Source organism: Rhinolophus ferrumequinum, chromosome 3 (genome assembly GCF_004115265.2).
Source record: "Rhinolophus ferrumequinum isolate MPI-CBG mRhiFer1 chromosome 3, mRhiFer1_v1.p, whole genome shotgun sequence".
In the NCBI taxonomy this organism is placed as follows: Eukaryota; Metazoa; Chordata; class Mammalia; order Chiroptera; family Rhinolophidae; genus Rhinolophus; species Rhinolophus ferrumequinum.
In genome coordinates, this window is record NC_046286.1 from 46,533,089 (window position 1) to 46,553,961 (window position 20,873).

Here is a 20,873-nt window from a genome sequence, read left to right on the forward strand (position 1 = left end):
CTTGTCTGGCCAGGGAGCGTAGAGGTGGGCCAAGTGTGAACAAGACTGGGATAAGCCAGAAGCTGATTTGGATTCAGGGATGGAATTATGATGAAGTTTAAAGATTTCCAAGGGGCTAATCAAATGCTTTTTCTTACGTCAGAGGAACTGAATGCCAGTTAGTTCCAGGCAGCTACTTTCCAAGGTAGCGTTTGGGATTTTTGCTTACGCACCACTTAACTCAACTTTTATGAAGTCATTCACTGAGCTAAGCGGGACCATGACCATAGAGCCTGCAGGGACATTTCAGTGTGTACACAGCAAGGAGAGGAAAAGGATGCCCAGCGCGAGGCCACAGGAGGGTGCTCTGAGCAGAGGAACGGGGCCTGGAAGGAGGCCTCAGAAACAATTACAGACCCACAAAGGAAAATGCCACTGGGGCTGACTCTCATGCCTCATCAGCAAGATAATTAGGGCTGGGTTATTGACGATCGGAATTCATGTTTCAGGGGAAGAAAAAAAGTATCTAGCTATGTCTAAAGATTTCAGGGACCTCAGCAACCAGAATGTTTTAATGGTTTGCAAATGCAGACGATATATAGACAGCAATCCTTTTACATGGCTAGGAGAAAAGAATATCAACACACTGCAAATTCCCATTTAACTGGAACACAATCAAAATGGTCAAATAGTAGATTTTTTTGTGTGATGACTATACAATGTGCCTTTCACTTTAAAGAGGGAGTGCCGATATCTCTTCCCGATAGTGATTTTATTTCTTTCCCAATACCAAGAAAATACCAAGAAAATAAATAATTATCAAGGATTTGATCCAACAAGAAACTTTTTAGGTTACATCATCTGCATTTATATCCCAGTTTTCTTTAAGTTCCACTGCCTTGTGTTATAATAAATAACTCAAGGACTTTCAGAATTTTAGGGGTTTTTATAGGTAAGAACCAGGGCTCACTCACAGAGGTTAAGTGACTAGATCAGGCTCCCAGACCTAACTCGGGGGCAGACCAGGGCTTCGGGCACACGGTGCAGGGAGTCTCAAGATGATGCCAACAGTCACTGAAGAGAAACTCATTATTAGGTTGGTGCAGAAGTAATTGTGGTTTTTGCAATTATTTTTAACCTTTTAATTACTTTTGCACCAACCTAATACATAAAATATGATTTTTTTCATCTGTAAATATATTTTAATGCAATCTAATTTTTTAAAAATCAGGAAAAAACCATATTAATATAAATGAGGGGGCTCTCAAACAGATACAGATCATAAACTAACTGTAAGCCTCGCCCTCTTCCCCAAGACCATGCTGGGTAATTAAAAGTTTTCAAAATATTTCCAGGGCATTCTAGAGCTGGAGTAAATTCAAAAGGCATTCTTGTTCCCCATCTAGAGAAGAAGAAGGCTCTTACATTTCACAAATGCCTACTGTGGGACAAGGACCGGCTTGAGGACTTTTATATTTATCATTTTGCCTAATGATGGGTATTCATTCACCCATTAAGGCAGATGAAGAGAATCCAGCTCTGATGAGCCGGTCACACCACAGTTGTCATTTGTTGGCCTTCCCACATTACTTGGTACATAAGCTTCCCTCCTACCCCAGCCCCAGTTACATTATCTCCCACTGATTTGTCCTGTTAGTATTGGGATCGTTCTAAATACCTGCTTGTGAGTGGTGTGAGGAGTAGTAATGAAGCCTTTTGTGTGGGTACATTAAAAAAAAACACACCAATATGAAAACACCACGTGCTTATGCAGTCCTCAGTTTATCAGCTGGCCACTCTCCCACTTTCTAGGAGTCACAGCAGATGTTGCTTAACAAGGGACTGGGTCTGGAGACCCCCTCTGACCCCTGTGTCTTGCTTGTCTATGTTTTATGTTGAATTTGGAGGCCTTTCTGTGGAGCAGGTGCTTGCTCACCACCTCCTACTACCTTATACATACCCGCTTTACTCATTTATAGTATTTGCCAGGCCTCTGGAGGCATTTCGGTTTGTGACCCTGGGATTTAATGCTAGTTGTACTCATTGGCACCTTACATCAGGGTGAGGGGCCTTTGGTTTCTCCTAGGGTTGTGTGAAGAGCTGTCAGTGGTCACTGCACAGCTCTGGGGCTCTATGTGCATAGACTATGGACATGAATTGTACCCCTAAGGGTTGTGCAGTGCACAGCTGGCACAGTGCGGCACAGTGACGAGGGCTGCACACTGTGCTGGTGCACAGGGAATGAATCTGGCCCTGGACACAGAGCCCAAGACGCTCCATGTTACCTTCAGTCCCATGAAAATGAAGGGGCTGTCAGGATGATGGAAGAAGATGAACTGTATACATGGTTCAAAGGGTGACCAGTTTAATAGTTTGTCATTGTGAAGCCCATCATTTGAATTCTTGCATCTCAAACCACCCAATTGCATGTCATCTCTGGACAGAACAGGTCCACCTACTGGTGTCCCCAAAGGCCAGAAATGACAGGACTCCCTGAAGTCATTAAGAAACCTGAGTAGGGTATTTTCAACAATGGTTAGAAAAGCAACTTTACACTTTTTAGACTCTTACCATATTTTTACTGTGAAAATTACTGCTTGCTCTTCCTTTCCCCCCAAGCAAGGAAGGTGCTGTGAATACTTTCATTCTTTAACGCTCAAGGGAAATCAAGTGCTCCTTCAATCATTTGAAACAGAAAAATCATAGCAACAGTCCCTGTGATTCAGATCCCACATCGAGGACTGTACCAAACTTTGGCTGAACGACTCAAAACCCGAAGAGTACGTGAACTAGAAACTGTGAGTGGTTGTGAGCCACAGGTGGGATTCAGTTCCCTTCAAGAAAGATGCTCTGTTCAGATTCATGCCTCTGAGACTACGCATATCAAATAGAAACTGGCTGTGCCACAAACCTAATGTGTGCGTCACTTGGACATCAGCCTCCAAGCGGGGACGCAGCACAGGGACCCCCTGCTCGCTCCTACTTGGCCAACTGGCAATAAGTCAATCAACCCCCATCAGCAAACAACCACACAAACAAACCAAACGACTGTACCTCCTCAGGCAAGCTGACCACCAAGTCATTTTTCGTCTGTCCGACAAGCATCTGCCAGAAGTATTCACTGCATGCAGCCAGCACAGCCCGGTGGGCCCGGAACTCCTTCCTCTCCACGATCAGAGTCACGTCACAGAGAATATCCTTTTTCCGCTGGTCATTGAGGCCCAGGAGGATGTTGGTGCAGTGGACTGTGGACTCATACACATACATGGGGGAGTCAGGCTTCTCATCCACAGACATGCCGTTCACACCCTGCAAGAGAGAAAGGCCGGGTTACCACAGCTATTGGAGTCAGAGAGAGAAGGTGAGAAAGAATTTCACAGCTCTTGCATCTCACTGCCATGAGCCAGGCAGGAAGGACCAGAATTGTTCATTAGTATAATCATGCTCAGTGCAGTGAGCTCAGGAAACATTATCTGCAAAGCTGTGTTTTATGGCTGACTTTTATCCTTCCCATTTACCGTGTCCTTTTACCCCACGGAAACAAAGCCAGGTCTTTTAATGGAACACCCAAAACACTGAAAACACATACTTTAAAAACACATCCTTTACAACTTTTCTCATTTTGATGGCTGACTGAAAAGGAACTTGCACACATACATCGTCCCAACTCAAGTATTAATTGAGCTTTGTGTTAAGAGGAAATGAATCATTTTGAAGTATTTGCAATGCTTTCTTGATTTAAATACATGTAAGTTCCTAAGTTGAAATCTGGCAAAGATACCCAGCAGCGTAAATACCTAACCACAATACATAATTTAACAAGTGAAATAAACTATATGCGTACTAAAGAGTCGATGCAGCCAGCTATTGCAATTGCCCTCTGTCACTTCAGGACAAAGCACAACCGACACGATACTACTGCTGCTCATGAAAACCTCTTGAAAAGAAGTGGACTTGTGCTGTCCTTATCGCAGAAGACTTGATGTACACCCCCTTTAAGGAAACACAACATATCACAATAGGAGGCATTAAAAAAAGAGTTTTACAAAACTCTTTTATAAAAGAGTTGCTTTAAAGTGTCCACTGATATATTCTTAAAAACAGTGTCTATACATTGGACCACTTGGATTTAATCGATTATTTTCAGAGCATTTCACCCCAAAGCTGCAGAATACATGTTCTTCTCAAGCGCACATGGAACATTTTCCAAGATAGACCATATGTTAGGCCACAAAACAAGTCTTGATAAATTTAAGAAAATTGAAATCATACCAATTGTCTTCTCTGACCACAGTGCTATGAAATTAGAAATGAACTACAGGAAAAAAACTGGAAGCCACACCAATTCATGGAGGCTGAATAACATTACTAAATAATGAATGGGTCAACCAGGAGATCAAGGAAGAAATCAAAAGATATCTTGAGACAAATGAAAATGAAAACATGATGACCCAAAATCTATGGGATGCCGCGAAAGCAGTCCTAAGAGGGAAATTCATAGCATTGCAGGCTTACCTAAAGAAACAAGAAAAATCACTAATCAACAGTTTATCTTCACACTTAAGGGATCTGGAAAAAGAACAGCAAAAAAGGGAGAACAAGGAAGCAGATAATAAAGATCAGAGCAGAAATAAATGAAATAGAAACCAGAAAAGCAATACAAAAGATCAATGAATCCAAAAGTTGGTTCTTAGAGAAGATAAACAAAATCGACAAACCTTTAGCCAGACTCATTAAAAAAAGAGAGAGAGGACCCAAATTAATAAAATCAGAAATGAAAGAGAAGTGACAACAGACACTGCAGAAATACAAAAAATTTTGAGAAATTACTATGAGCAACTATATGCCAACAACTTTGACAATCTGGAAGAAATGGACAATTTTCTAGAGGCGTACAACCTTCCAAGGCTAACTCAAGAAGAAACAGAAAACCTGAATAGACTGATTACTACCAGGGAAATTGAATCAGTAATCAACAATCTCCCAACAAACAAAAGCCCTGGACCAGATGGCTTTACAGGTGAATTTTACAAAACGTTCAAAAAAGAATTATCACCTATTCTCCTCAAGCTCTTCCAAAAAATCCAGAAGGAGGGAAGGCTCCCAAACACTTTTTACGAAGCCACTATCACCCTGATCCCAAAATCAGACAAAGACCCCACAAAAAAAGAAAACTACAGGCCGATATCTCTAATGAACATAGATGCAAACATCCTCAACAAAATATTAGTGAACAGAATTCAGAAATACATTAAAAAGATCATACACCATGATCAAGTGGGATTCACCCCTGGTATGCAAGGGTGGTTCAACATCCGCAAATCAATTAATGTGATACACCACATTAACAAAATGAAAAATAAAAATCACATGATCATATCAATAGATGCAGAAAAAGCATTTGATAAAATCCAACAGCCATTTATGATAAAAACCCTTAAGAAAGTGGGAATAGAGGGATCATATCTCAACATAATAAAGGCCATATATGACAAACCCACAGCTAACATCATACTCAATGGGGAAAAGCTAAAACCATTCCCCTTAAGATCAGGAACAAGGCACGGTTGCCCACTTTCTCCACTTCTATTCAACACAGTGCTGGAAGTTCTAGCCACAGCAATCAGACAAGAAAAAGAAATAAAAGGCATCCAAATCGGTAAGGAGGAAGTAAGATTGTCATTATATGCAGATGACATGATACTATATATAGATAACCCTAAAGATTCCACCAAGAAACTATTAGAGCTGATAGATGAATTTAGTAAAGTAGCAGGATACAAAATTAATATTCAGAAATCAGTTGCATTTGTATATACCAATAATAAAACATCAGAAGGAGAAATTAGAAAAACAATCCCATTTACAATTGCTTCAAAGACTATAAAATACCTGGGAATAAATTTAACCAAAGCAGTAAAAGATCTGTACTCAGAAAATTATAAGACACTGAAGAAAGAAATGAAAGAAGATACAAATGGAAACACATACCATGTTCATGGATAGGAAGAATTAATATAGTTAAAATGTCCATACTGCCTAAGGCAATATACATATTCAACGCAATTCCTATCAAACTACCAACCACGTTTTTCACAGAAATAGAACATATAATCCTAAAATTTATATGGGACCATAAAAGACCCCGAATTGCCTCAGCAATCTTGAGAAATAAGAACAAAGTGGGAGGTATAACAATACCTGACATCAAATTATACTACAAGCCTACAGTAATCAAAACAGCATGATACTGGCATAAAAACAGACACATAGATCAATGGAACAGAATAGAGAGTCCAGAAATAAATCCATGCCTATATGGCCATTTAATCTATGACAATGGAAGAATGTATGGTGGGGTAAAGACAGTCTATTCAATAAATGGTGCTGGGAAACCTGGACAGACACATGCAAAAAAATGAAGCTGGACCACCTCCTTACACCATATACAAAAATAAATTCAAAATGACTTAAAGACTTAAATGTAAGATCTGAAACCATAAAATTCCTAGAAGAAAATATAGGAAGAAACTTCACAGACATTACCCAGAGTAAGACATTTACTGATATATCCCCTCACGCAAGGGAAGTAAGAGAAAAAATAAACATGTGGGATTACATCAAACTAAAAAGTTTTTTCAAAGCAAAGGAAACCATCAATAAAACAAAAAGGGACCCTACTGAATGGGAAAAGATATTTGCCAATAATATATCTGATAAGGGGTTAATATCACAAATTTATAAAAAACTCACTCAACTCCAAAAAAACAAACAACCCAATTAAAAAATGGGCAGAGGACATGAAGAGACATTTTTCTAAAAAGTACATAGAGATGGCAAATAGACATATGAAAAAATGCTCAAACTCACTAATCATTAGAGAAATGCAAATAAAAACCACAGTGAGATACCACCTCACTGCAGTCAAAATGGCTATCATCAATAAATCAACAAACAACAAGTGCTGGCGTGGATGTGGAGAAAAGGGAACGCTTGTGCACTGTTGGTGGGATTGCAGATTGGTGCAGCCACTATGGAAAACAGTATGGAGGTATCTCAAAAATCTGAAAATGGAACTACTTTATGATCCAGTAATTCCACTCCTAGGTATCTATCTGGAGAAATCCAAAACTCTAATTCAAAAAACTTTATGCACTCCTATGTTTATTGTAGCACTATACACAATAGCTAAGACATGGAAACAACCGAAATGCCCATCGGTAGATGACTGGATTAAGGAACTGTGGTACATTTATACAATGGAGTATCACGCAGCCATAAAGAAGAAAGAAATCTTACCATTTGCAACAACATGGTTGCACCTAGAGAACATTATGTTAAGTGAAATAAATCAGACAGAGAAAGACAAATACCATATGATCTCACTTACATGTGGAATCTAAAGAAAAGAATAAGTGAATGAACTAATCAGAAACAGTTTTGGAGACACAGAGGAAAAACTGAGGGTTGCTAGACGGGAGGCGGTGGGGATAAGGGGGAAGGTGAGGGGATTAGAAAACAGTCAGTAACCACAAGATGGACACAGGGATTTGAAAATTAATTTGGGGAATGTAATCAATAATGTTGTAAAGATTTTGTAGGGTATCCGATGGACACTTGTCTCATTAGGGAGACCACCTCAGGGATGATGTAGATGCCTGATCACTGCACTGTACACCTGAAGCTGAAGCTGAACAATAATGAATGCCAAATATAATTATATATATATATATGTATGTATATACTTACAAGAAGCGGAGTACAGCATTAGGAATAGAGACAGTGGAAATGTAATGGCTGTGTGCGATGTCAGAGGGATATTGGATGGGGGGAGGGGGGTTCACACAGTGTGAGGGATATAAAAAATAAACGTCTAAGTATTACTTTGTCTTGTGCACCTGAAACTAATAAAACAAACAAACAAACAAAAAAACCTGTCTATAATTAATTTATGTAACAGTTTTTCAGTGATGTTTACTACTAGTATAAATTCCAATAGTCAGTCTTATTTTCTTTTGGCTTTCTTCTTATTCATTTAACAGCTTTAACATACAATAAACCGCATATATGTATAATATGCAGTTTGATATATTTTGGCATATGTATGCAACTATGAAACCATTATCACAATCAAGACTGAACACAGTTTTCATCACCAAAAATCTCTTTAGCCTCCTTAATAACTCCCTCCCTTGCACCTCTTGGCATGGTCAGTCATTCTAATTCTGGCCATTCTAATAGGTATACTGTGGGATCTCTTTGTGATTTTAATTTGCTTTTCTCCAATGACTGAAGATGTTGAGCACCCTTTTATGTGCTTATCATCTACTTATCTTGTTTGGAGAGATGTCTCTATTCAGATTCTTTGCCCATTTTTTTATTGTGTTTTTTTCCCTTATTACAAGTATGTCCCGTTTTATTGTGCTTCACTTTACTGCACTTCACTGATGTTGTGTTTTTTGACAAACTGAAGGCAAGACCTTCCACCAGCAAAGAGTTTTACTCAGTTTATTGTGATATTTGCTTTATTGCAGTGGTCTGGAACTGAGCCTGCAGTACCTCTGAGGAATGCCTGTACTGGGTTTTGAGGATTCTTTATATATTCTGAATAAAAGTTCTTTATCAGCTATGTGATTTCCAAATATTTTCTCCAAACCTGTATCTTATGTTCATTCTCTTAATGGGTGTTTTTCAAAGAGCAGAAAGTTTTCATTTGACGTAGTCCAACTGAGCAACTTTTTGTTTTATGGAGCATGCTTTTGGTGTTGTATCTAAAAAACACTTTGCCTAAACTAAGGTCATAGCTTTTGTCAGAGTTACACCTAGATATTAATATTTTTAATGCAATTATAAAATGTTTTCATTTTTTTAACTTCTGATTTTTCATTGCTAGTATATAGAAATAGAAATGATTTTGTGTATTGATCTTGTATCCTGCAGCTTTGCCTAAGTTGCTTATTAGTTCTCGTAACCTTTTTTTTGTACATTCCATAGATTTTCTACATAGAAAATGATATTGTATGTGAATGAAGACATTTTACTTCGTTTCCAATCTGAATGATTTCAAGGTCTTTTTCTTCCCTTACTGCATTGGCTGGAACCTCTGGTACAATGTTGACTAGAAGTGGTAAGAGCCCGATGTCAGGAGGAACATATTCAACCTTGCACTGTTATTTATGATGGTAGCTATAGGTATATCATAAATGTCCCTAGTGAGTTGAGGAAGTTTCTGTCTATTCCCAGTTTGCTGGGAGGTTTTTTTTTTCTTTCATTTTTTTAAAAATCAGAAACGGATGCTGGATGATGACAAATGTTTTTTTCTGCATCTATTGAGATAATCACATAGTTTTTCTTTTTTAGTGTATTAATATAGCGAATAACATTGATTTTTGCATGTTAAACCAAACTTGCATTTCTAGGATAAAGTCTACTTGATCATAATGTATTTGCCGTTTTACACATTGAATTCAATTTGCTAACATTTTGTTAACAGGCAGCCCTCAACTGGGTGGAACAATTACTGTTCTAGGATGTAAACAGTGTGTTTAATTCATAAAAAGCAGATGTATAAGAGACATCTCATTTTTCTAGTCCATGTATTAATGCACCTACAACAAGAAGAGAGAAGCTTGCTATAAAGGATAGAAAACCATAAATTCTTGAAACATGAAATGAAATAAAATTACAAGAGAAATGAAAGTGAGGAGCAGTGGAAAGAGGAATGAACTGGCGGTATAAGGCTTTTGGTCCAGCCCTGGCACTGACTAGCTTTGTGGATTTTGGATAAATCCCCTAACATTTTCTGAACCTGTTTCCATGTTTGTAAAATTAAAAGTCTGGACTAGAAGACCAACAAAGTTTGTACAGATCTACAATTTTATGAGTCTAAGAATCTTAAAAGAAATACCTAGCTTATCACAGGGAGTGGGGTACTGTCATTTTTGTTGAGATAAACTAGCTTTCTTTGACCTTATCAAGATCGATCACATACCCTTTTTTATTGTTGATTTCGCAGAGCTGGTTACAGGGAATGGGGTGGAGAATACATAGGAAGAAACCAAAGCCTGCTGGGAGAGAAGGAAGTAGGACCCCAACCTCTGGGTCCCCCATAGGTTTGTTCCAAGTTAAGAAGATCTGTCTGGCATCCCTGAGTAAATGGAGAGAACAAGTCCCTTGAAGTGAAATTACCTTAGGAAATGGGAAATTCAAACCTAGGAGGACATTTTGGCATAATTTGTGGTGCTGATGCTATTAGCTATCAGTCCTGGCTATCTTAGCCCAGAAGTTTGTTCTGGGAACCGTGGCTAAGCAAGGGAGTATAAGCTAAAAAAATATGTCATGCAGGAACCCAGAGTAGAGTTCCACTGAGGTCCAAGTAGGGGTCTGATGACTACAGCAGCACTGGAGAAGGGTCTGTCCCACCAGGTAGGAGCAGTCGTCAATAGTGGTGAAGCCAAAGCAGTAGATGGACTCTTAAGTTCCAGTTCACAAGCAAGATGGTCTCTTTCTGGCTCTAAGACAGGTAGGGGCAGGGCGGGGCATACTTGTGTCTTTCTCTCAAAGAAAGACTCCATATCCTGATGATAGGGCAGGTTTAGGGAAATAAAGGCGATGTAGTAGTATGTGCACCCTAAGTCGATGAATCAGGCTATGAGAGTCACATGAACACAGATACTTGCTTTTTGGGCTAAATCTTTCAGAGAGTTTTAGAAGACATTTAGAACATATAAAAACTGTTCATCAAATGGTATAATCTAAAATCTATCATTTCCATAAAGCTGTTGCTAGACTTTAACCTGTCTGAGGATATTCTTGATTTTATTACATTATTCTTGGATAATCCTTCCTTATGCCACACCAGCACCACTCTATTTCTCTTTGCCTTTACATTCCTATTGGATCTTATCATACCCCTCCCTGTTGGCTCCCCTTCAAGCATAATGGGACATACTGCTTCTTCTTCTTTTAGAAATCAGTTAGCCCTTCCCATCCTCTGATCATCATGGGTGTTCTTCCGGGAACTCCTCCAATTTGTTTTTGACTAACTAATGCCAACCTGAATTCTGTTTCTCCTATCACTGCATTATGTCCCATTAAGTTATCTTTTTTTCACTTGCCTTACTAATATTAATTAAACAACATTTTACCCCTAATACAGCAAGTCCTGAAATCTGTAGCAGGATCCATGGGCTCTAAGAATGAGATACTTCGTAATGAGTAACAGAGCCCAGAATAGCATGTAGGAGTCTGACAGCCAGTCTTTACGCTAAGCATTAGACAATGTGTTAAAGTGTGTAGACATTAGCTGAAATCAGACTGTAAGGAAGCTTTCCAAAGGTTCTGATTTGGATTTTGGCTGGATCTCATTCCTCTTTTTGTAGGCCAAGAAACTCAGCTGCACATGTACATATACATATATCGCAATCATCTCGTCATATGGTTCACTAGTCAATTACTATTATCATAGTGTGTTCATCCCCTCAAAAAGCTACACAGACCACAACTTTTACCATTCAAAGATATAGTATTAAAGAAGGCAAATTCACTTATTAATTCACTCTTCATTCATTATTCGGACATATTCAGAAATTAAAATATCTAACAGTTATGAAGATGAAAGTAGAAATCAAAAAACTAAAAAAAGAAAAAAATCTAGAGTGGGAAATCTGAAAAGCTGCAATTCACAAAAGAGTAGAATGTTAAGTTTTCCAGACAACCTGTCATGTCTAGAATGTTTCAGATGAAAAGAAATGAATACGCCTTGCAGGTTATGAAAAAGGACCAAATTATAAACCATTTCACTTGAAATTCCAACCACATTTCCTCTAGTAACAGTGCATTAAGTAAATACTTCTGTGAATTAAACACTAAAGTTAGTAAAATTCTGCCCTTACCACACATGCTTTTTTAAAAAAAGTTATTTACTATGAAATGGTAAGGGTTAGTTTTTATAAAAGTTATCAAGTCTATAGAAATTTTAGAGTGCACAGTGCCATTAAAATTGCTATGTTATTACTTTTGGATTGGAAACACTTTTCAATCGCATCAAGACCCAAACTTCTTACTTAAAGTGGAGAGGAATCCAATTTCAGTATTTTCTAATGGAAAAGTGCAGTGCCTGTCACTTAACGTCTCTAATGCTTTAGATAGCTAAAGTAAGGGCCTGACACGGAGCAGCTAAAACGTTCCATATTCTTTATTTACTCAAACACTCCATCTGCGTGTGTACTAGTTAGTGCTAAGGAAACTGAAATTTAAGGCTGTTAGGAAGAAGCGCTTGCAATTGTATCTTCAGATCCTTAATAGCTCATAATGCTCCTCGTGCTTCAATATAAACTTCCATTTTCGTTGACCTTTCAGGAGGAAGTTCAATTTACTGACATCGTTTGTGATAATGGTTTTTACCACACAGTTGAAAAACATTTAAAAAAAATTAGGCACAATCACAATAAACCCCAATTTTTTGGTAATTATTTGCTGTTGATGTTGTTTCACTGATTCTTTTAAACAGAACAAAATAAAAAGTAATCTGAACTTATGCAGTAGTAAAATAGTGACAACTACTAACATGTCCATGTATCAATGTAAACTGTATGGAAAGGCAGGATGTGATACAGAGGCTGAGCTACAAGAAATACTAGAACGTTGGGAAAAGACTGTATGTATTAATCGAAAGGTAATAGAAAATAAAAGATGAACTGTACCAATATATTCCAGTTTCCACTCTACTGGAAAGCATTAGAAAATTTGACAATATCAAGTGTTTGTGAAGATGTGAAGCAACAGGGACTCTCATACATTGATGGTTGGTTCAACATCTTTGGAAAACAGCTAGGCATTATCTACTCAAGTTGAAGATGCGCAGATTATGACCCAGTAACTCTATTCCCATTCCAAGAGACACTCCTGCAGGTCCGTGATACGAACTCTGTACAAGAGTGTTCACAGCAGCATTGTTAGGAAACAGCACAATGTCTATTAGTAAATGATAAATGTCTAACTATTACAGTGTTTTGTATATATGAAACTCAAAAAAAAAGCAAAAAAACCAAAAAGCAAACAAACAAAAAAACCAAACCAAAACAAAAAAGAATGAAAAAATACACTTCAGTATAGTCATATAGTCATGCAATGAAAGAATACAAAATGAATTCGAGCCACATACAACAACATGGATGACTCTCACAGACCTAGTATTGAATACTATGCTACAGAAGCAAGACACAAAATAATAACACATAATCAAAATCCATTTATGTTAAGTTAAAAAATGGGCAAAACTCCAAGATCTCGGGATACATCACAGGTGGTAAAGAAAAGACTCAGAGGATCCGTTTGTGGGGAGAGAGTTGTTATTGGAAAGTGGCACTAAGGTTTTTCAGGGGTGCTGTCACAATGTTCTATTTCTTGACATCGGTGATAGGTAGATATGTGTGTTCACTTTGTGTTCAATTATATATTTGTCTTATGCACGTTTCTGGATCTACCTTATATTTTATAATTAAAAAACCCCAGCTACCCCCAAATTGAAATTGTAGGAAACAGTTAACAACTCAAACTACCTGCCTCAGGTTCTGTGACTTATTACAAAGGTCCAAGGCTGGACTTTGGTTTTAAATGAAAATATACACCCACGACTTATAGCCTACAATTTAAGGTGAGAAGGGTCCATAAAGGTAATCAAAGCTAACAATTCCAAGTTGTATGGTTTAAATCAGAGTCTGCGACAACGGGCAGAATGTGGGGATAAAACCTTTTGAGAGGTGGTGAGAAATCTGGGCTCAGGCTTTTTGCTTCTGAGCAAAACTCTTTTCAGAGATCCCTTGTTTCACCTTCTGTCTTGTGAAAACCAAATCACTTCAATGCACTTCCACTTCTTTATTTATAAAATGAGGAAATGGACTAGGTGACCGGGCAAGGTATTGCTAGTTCTAATTTCTATAGTTCTATGAAAGTACAGAAACTTTAGGAAAAACTTGAAACATGAGCTTTCCTAACTACAGTTCTTGAGCAAGCTTTTTCAGAAAGTTAGAGATGCTCAAAATAACACAGCCGGCTGGAAGGGAAAAATGCCATCACATCATAACTTTTGGGAGAGATGAAGAAGACAGGAAGACTTGCCCAGTGAGAGTTTGAACTTTTCCCCCTCCTAAATGAAGTCGACTCAAAGGCCAATTTTCTCCTATTAGTGGAACACAATTCCCACAAGCACTGAGCAATACATCAACACTTTGCTCTCCCTCTGTCCTCTCCGCGCTGTCTGAAAGAGTGCTCCAGGGTGCAGGGCAGGTTCTCAGAAGCTGTCTTAGATATGTGGCTATGGAAGCAAGTGGGGTGTCCATCCATCCTCTCTCCTGTCTGAGTTTTCCCAGTGAGTCAGGCAAGCCCACACTGTTCAGGGGCCAGAGAGAAGGCTATGGCTTGGGCTTGACAATAACAGAGTGCATACACTGTCATCTCAAAAAGTAGATGTAAGAATGTGCTCTGAAATCAACGGGTGAAAAAGACTCCATGCCAGGTCGTCTAAGATACGTGATTATTGTTAGTGGAGGTTGTGTGATGGTGGGCGTGTGGGTGTGGGCAACGGAGGAGGGCGGGCAGGGGGAGATTACGGAAGCAGGGATTGATTGGCAGGTTTGGATGTACAGCTTTGTGATGCTCTCCCTGCTCTTCTTGTCTATATTTCGCGGCTTGCTTTGGGTTCTTTTGTGGTAACCCCCAGCTAAGAGTGTAGTAGCCAAAGCCTCCATTTATTCTGCGGAGGCTAGGTCCTTTCCTACCCTTGGCAAGTTTTCTTTTCTATCTTGTCATTCCCAGTTTGTCTCTGGTGCTATTTCTTTGTATCTATGTTCTCCATTTATATTCATTTCTCATACATCAATCTCTGCTTCCTATTAGCATTTGCTTCTTGCCTATTAGGAGTTAGAGGACAGAGAAAAGTCATTTCTTTCCTACATTTTTCTTTATCAGGGCATCTGTGTGAAAGATTCTTTCCCAGTGTCCCCTTCCCTCCCTTCCTAGCCAGAGAAATATTACCCTAGAGCTTCATGCTGCTAATGTGAGAAGAAATTATGAAAAGTGATTAGGAGGCTAAATGAGGGTGGTGGAACCTATTTACTTCATTAAGGTTCCTTCAGGGAAAATGCAAGGACAGGAAACTGAAAGATAAGGGTTAATACTAAAAGAATAAAAGATCCATTTGACTCAGAGCAATCTTCAGTCTGCCTGGATTCTATCAGACACCCTTCTCCATGGGGAAATCATTACAGAGAAATGACATGCAAACTGCACCATAAAGCATCTGAGTCAAACCAGAGGGAGGATGACTCAACGGATCATTTTACATTTTAATAGAAGGCGCCGCAGATTTGTACCTAGTGCACAGTTCAACACAGGGCGTGCACCCCCTCCTCAAAACTTCTCCGTCGGGTGGGAGGGGAGTTCCCAGAACCTGACAGAAATTATTCTGTCTTAGAAAAGAACCAAGTCAAAACTTACAACAGAGAATCAAAGACTAAGAAAAGACAACAGATAGTCAAATACAGAGAAAAGGGGAGACTGCAAGTCTGTCTAATTCCAACTTTAGCATTACTGTCAAACCTAACCGTCAAAAACTGAATTCGCCATTAGTGGATTTCAACTCTGATTGGTTGGTGCGGGGTGGGGGTTGGGGAAGGGAGAAAGAGAGAGGGAAGGAGGAAAGGAAAAAGAGAGAAGGGAGAGAGGAGAGAGGAAAGAAGAGAACATCTGAGTGTGATACTTAAGAAATGTGTTCCTTAAATTAGCTTCAAAAGACTTGACTGTGTAACTCCTGACCCGAGGTCGGGGACAAGGCCGGCTTGGGTGTCCGTGTAAAGTCAGGAAACAATGCTAGCATTGCCATCGCTCCCAGCATGATTTCTAGGTTAGTTACTGCGTACAGGTGCTGATGTGTGTAACTCATCTGACCGGGAATTAGGATGCTAAAGACTGGACTAGCCAACCGAACTGCTTCACAGGAGGTGACGTCCAGGTGCACTTGTGACACAAAGGTCTGTCTATACATGAAGAATATCTATAGTGATGTGGCTGTTCACCCTTGTGATCTCTGTCAATACCTGTCCCCCCTTCCTGAGAGGGCATGCTGCTTACAGGTGGGAAACAAAACCGAAGTGAGTCACCGAGGCTGGGCGGAAATACAGCTGTCCCAGAAAAGGTTATTAATAAAAGGAAGCTGGCTTCTTTCACGCATCAGGGTCTTTTGGATAACATAGTTCCGTTCTGAAATATCTTCGCTGCAGGGATGCAGGCTGGAATGGGTGAAGTTTAGATTGCAAGACGGTTCACCTGGTAACTAGAACAATCAAAACCCAGCACCCAAGGCAGGCAAGCATCTAATTGGGGCAGAGAAGTCATCCAGCTCGATGATGTCTTGGGAAATGCTCTGGGAAAGGTTTGTGAATTTCCACTGAAGCCTGGGTACCCTCACTCCTGTTTTTCCATTTAAAAATGATTAAAACCATGAGGCTAATCTATTGGTCGGCAGTTTGTGAAATCCCATATCAGGTAATAAAAGCACTTGGACCATCTGTCACCATATAGGAGATCAAATGGAGATGGAATATTAATACACATGTGAACTGGTCTCCTGGGAGCACGGGGAAAAGGCAGGAGGTCAGTGAAGAGGGATGGGGGGTGGCGGGGGTGGGGGACGATGAGCTCAGAGCCTCCCAAGTCCCTGTCCTGTCCTTGGCAGCTTCTCAGAGTAATGATGATTGTTACCAAAAGGCAGGGACACAAATGCTTCCTGACACTGAGTATGCTGTTTAAAATATAAATCCTATTATATGCCTATACTACACCACCACTCACACACACCACTTGTGCTCCACAGGATATGCTTCAGATAATGCAAAATAGATTAAAGAAAGGATTATTTTCTAACTCACTCATTATAAAAAGTCAAAACTGCACTGCCATGGGGGAGAAGACACCCTCTCTGCAAATGGTCAGGAAGGGGTGTGACAAGGGCCAGCCCTTTGGCGAGGTGGCACTGGAGGAGCCCAGAGAAGCATCAGTCAGGAAGAAACTCCTCAGCTGTTCTTGACTCTGCAATGTACCTGCCTCCATTTCTCCTTCTGTCCCTACACAGAGGGGCCTCTGTTTGAGTCCTTGCTTTTCCATTTCCTAACCCTAGGGCTTCGGGGACATTAATTAGTCTCTGTAATCCTTGGTCTTTCCATCTGCAAAATGGCTACATGAGATTAAATGAGATGAAGCAATAGGTATTTAGGATGGTCTTTGTTTTACAGTTAACACTCCCCAAATAAAAGCTATTATTATGAAAAGAAAATTAAATCTTTGTATGTTATATTAATTTGTAGTTGTGCAAGAGACTCAGAGTTTCTTCTATTGAGCAAACCTGAGCTGCACAAAGAATGATGTATGTCTTTGTTTGCCAGATTCTCCTGCTTAAACTTTGGGAAAGGCCAGTTTGCTTAATTTCCATCCACGACCTGTGAGACAATGACAGGACAATGTGTGGGATCTGCCACCTTTGGCCATGACACCATTGCAGGCTTCCCTCCGCAGCATCCACAATGACCGTGAAGGTCAAATAAGGCAGTGAGTCTGAGAATGCTCCGAGAAGTTTCAAGTACTCTGCTTGCTTCAGGAATTATCCTCACCACCATCTAATTCTACACATAATTATATCAAGCATGTCGGCTCTTATGGGCACTTAATCCTGATATATTTCTTTTTCATGCCAAGAGAAGGCACCTGGCAGATGGGGGACTTGGATTGCTTCTCATCTAATAATGTTTCCTAAAAGATTCTATCCCCTTATATTTGCTAAACGTGCATGCTTTAAATAGTCTACCTTCCCGTTACAGGCTTTCCCTGTTCTCTCTCTCTGCTGCCTTTGCCTATGTTTCATACAAATCAGAATCCTATTCCATCACGCTAGGCAGTAAGGTGTAGTAAGCAATTTAAAGCACAAAGACACAAAGTGCTTAGAATGAGTCCTAGAGCACAGTAAGCACTTACTAAATACTGTATACATTATGGTGTTATAGAGACAGTGCAGTGAGATGGTTGGGAGTGGAGGCTGTTCAGTCAGGCTGCCCAGCTTTTAATCCAACTGTGTCACTCACTAGCTGCAAAATCTCCAGCAAGACACTTAACGTTTCTGCGCTTCAGTTTTCTGACTTGTACAAAAAGGAAACGACGAAGAGCGTCTACCTGTCTGGCAGGATTGTGAGGATTAAAATACTTTACCTGTTCATTTGCTCATTTGCTCATTTATTCACTCATTCAACATATAGTAAGTGTTAAATAAAATTAGCTCGTTTCTCAATCATACCAACTTTTTCCATTCACCTTCTATTTCCCGATTGACAACAACTTGTCTGTCTTTTTTCCCATCGGCATCTCCTGCTTTATGCCTGATGACGTAACTCACTCTCGTAGCCACCTTCCTGGCTCTTAGAATTACAATAGTTTTCAAATCGTATGGAATTAGGGTGACTGAAGTGGGGCTGGAAACCTGCATTTTAAGTCCCGCAGCAGCTCATTCACAGCAGCCCTCCAAACCAGGAATGTCCACTCTGCTGCCTCCTGGAGGTTGGTGACTCAAGCTGTCTCCTTATATGTGTGAAAGGAAGGTAAAGCCTGTCTCCTAAGAGATTGTTTTGAGATTTAAATGTGGTGGCTCACTCGCTGACCTCCTTCAGGTCTTTGCTCAGATGCCACTTCTCAGGAAGCCTCCTGGACCACCTTATTCAAACCCCACCCTCAGCCTCCTGCTTGCCCTCTATCCTCCTTCCCCGCTTTCTGTTACTTTTGTTTCTGCTGAGGTCTCCTTCAAACCTCTTCTTCACACATCTTCCTATGCTCTCTGGAGCTGCCTGTCTTTTCTGGGCTGCCAGGTCATCTTGCCTATCCATTTATCCACAGAAAACTCAGTCTATTCTGAGCAACACGAATGTTAGAGAAAACTAACGATATGACCTCCAAGGCAGGCAACCAAGATAATGGGAAGGTTCAAAAGCGATAGGAAAAGCTCAGACTGACGCACTGAAAGCAAAGCTAACATTTGCAGACTTTCTCAGTGCAAGGGTCTTAAGCGTGCTTTATTTCCAAAGCTTTCTGGGCTCAACTATTCAAGAATAGTAAGACATATTCTTTATCCATTGTGGATACGTTCTGTACAGTGTGGGTTCTTCCAGAGTTTAATTTAATTGTTCTATCCTGGCAAAAGCGGCCTCACTCCTGCTTCTGAAAGATGGCTGTGATTCCCTCCCCTAAATTCACAGTCTCCCATCTCGAATTGCCAAACAGAGGACCAATCATGCCTTCCCATTTCAGCAGCCCTCCAAGCCCTCGGGAGATGAGGGGCACACGGGACCCTGACTGCACCCTCAGGACGTTTCCAGAGTGTGACCAAGCTTGGCAGGACTACTGCTCAAGCTTCTGCTGCTCTGGGACCATACATGGCTTTGGAGGGCCCGGGATTTACTAAAGATAGTAAGAGGAAGGTTTCTGATCTTCGTTCCAAAATCAGACAAGCACGAAGGCCATTGAGTAACTCTCCCTCAAATGCTAGTAGAAATGTGCCTTAGTTCTACTCATAGTGGTCTGAGGATAAACTCATCTTTTAATAATTTGTAATTTGGAATTGTACTAATTTATGATTTGGAATTTAAGATATTGGAGCCAACATGACCAGTGTAAAAATAAACCACTCATGATCTTCCTGGGAAAGTGGGGGTGTATTTGCACAGTAATCCCCAGGAACAATTTCCTGCGGATGGTCTTCTGATCAGTTTAGAAAAGGATTGATTAAAAAATAGCATATGCATTGTAAAGCTCTCTATCACAATGCCTTCAAAATTCTTTGGAAAGAAAAAAGACGTCCACCTGTTTTAAAAAAGTGTATGTTTCTAAAGGAGACACTTGAAAACCAGAAAAAAGCATCACCTTCTTGAAAAAAAAAATCAAATAAAATGGCACAGCAGAAGTTCACAGAAAATGCCCAACAATGTTTCCTTTCAATAGAACTCAGGCTGAGCAAAAGACATTCTTGGAGTCTGAGCTTTGGCTGGTTACCTAGGCTGCAAAGGACACCCAGAGAGACTCACACCAGGAATTCCCAGTGAGAATGCCAGTCAAGGAAAAGTTCATAATCCTTTCAGATTTTAAATTCTGTGTGTCTGTGAGGGGGAAAACCATTTAGTATTTTGGACAATTGGAAAAGAAGATTAGACCAGACTTTGTCTATAAAGATATGCTACCCTCTGGGTTATGCTCATCAAAGGCAGGGGGAAACGGCTTTTCAGGCTGCAGCACTATTACTCTCTTTTTGAAATTGTGGTTATATGAAGACGGCTCATTGTTTAATTAGCATGGACACGGATACACAAAGAAGCACACCAACTGTATCTAGTGTATTAGCCTGATATTCACAACCAACATCTGATTACTTAAAATTGACCAGATTTGAAATCTATTAAGATCTCTTAATTATTCATATGTGTTCACAGTTATTGCTTTAAGAAAACATGAAAGGCTTAATGATTAATATACGAATTTCAAAAGCTTTCTCATGGACTCGACTAGACTCCATGGTCTTTACAGAACGATCACTACTTAATGATCATTAGTTAATGAACTCAGCACACTGAACATTTTGAAGCCACCTGAAACTCCCAAGTAGTGTGTGAGTTTTTGGCCAATTAATTATCAATTACAACATCATAAAATATTAGCACAAAAATAGGAATAATGGAATTTAATTATACATTATTCTTCTGAGTTGCTGCAAATACTATACAAGACTGCTTCTGATTAATAATTCATTCAGCAATAAAGTATCAGGAAAGATAATTATGCAGTGCCACAATTCTCACACTGAT

General features: G+C 39.7%; 1 protein-coding gene across 3 annotated transcripts in view; it reads right to left on the reverse strand.

Moving 5' to 3' along the window:
- Nucleotides 1–20,873, reverse strand: part of BACH2 (BTB domain and CNC homolog 2) — a 326,058-nt gene that overhangs the window by 69,688 nt on the left and 235,497 nt on the right. For all 3 annotated transcript variants that reach the window (XM_033100232.1, XM_033100245.1, XM_033100236.1), the window contains one exon: nucleotides 3,034–3,288. In XM_033100232.1, coding sequence (XP_032956123.1) covers nucleotides 3,034–3,288 — 255 coding nt within the window. The remainder of the gene's footprint in view (nucleotides 1–3,033; nucleotides 3,289–20,873) is intronic.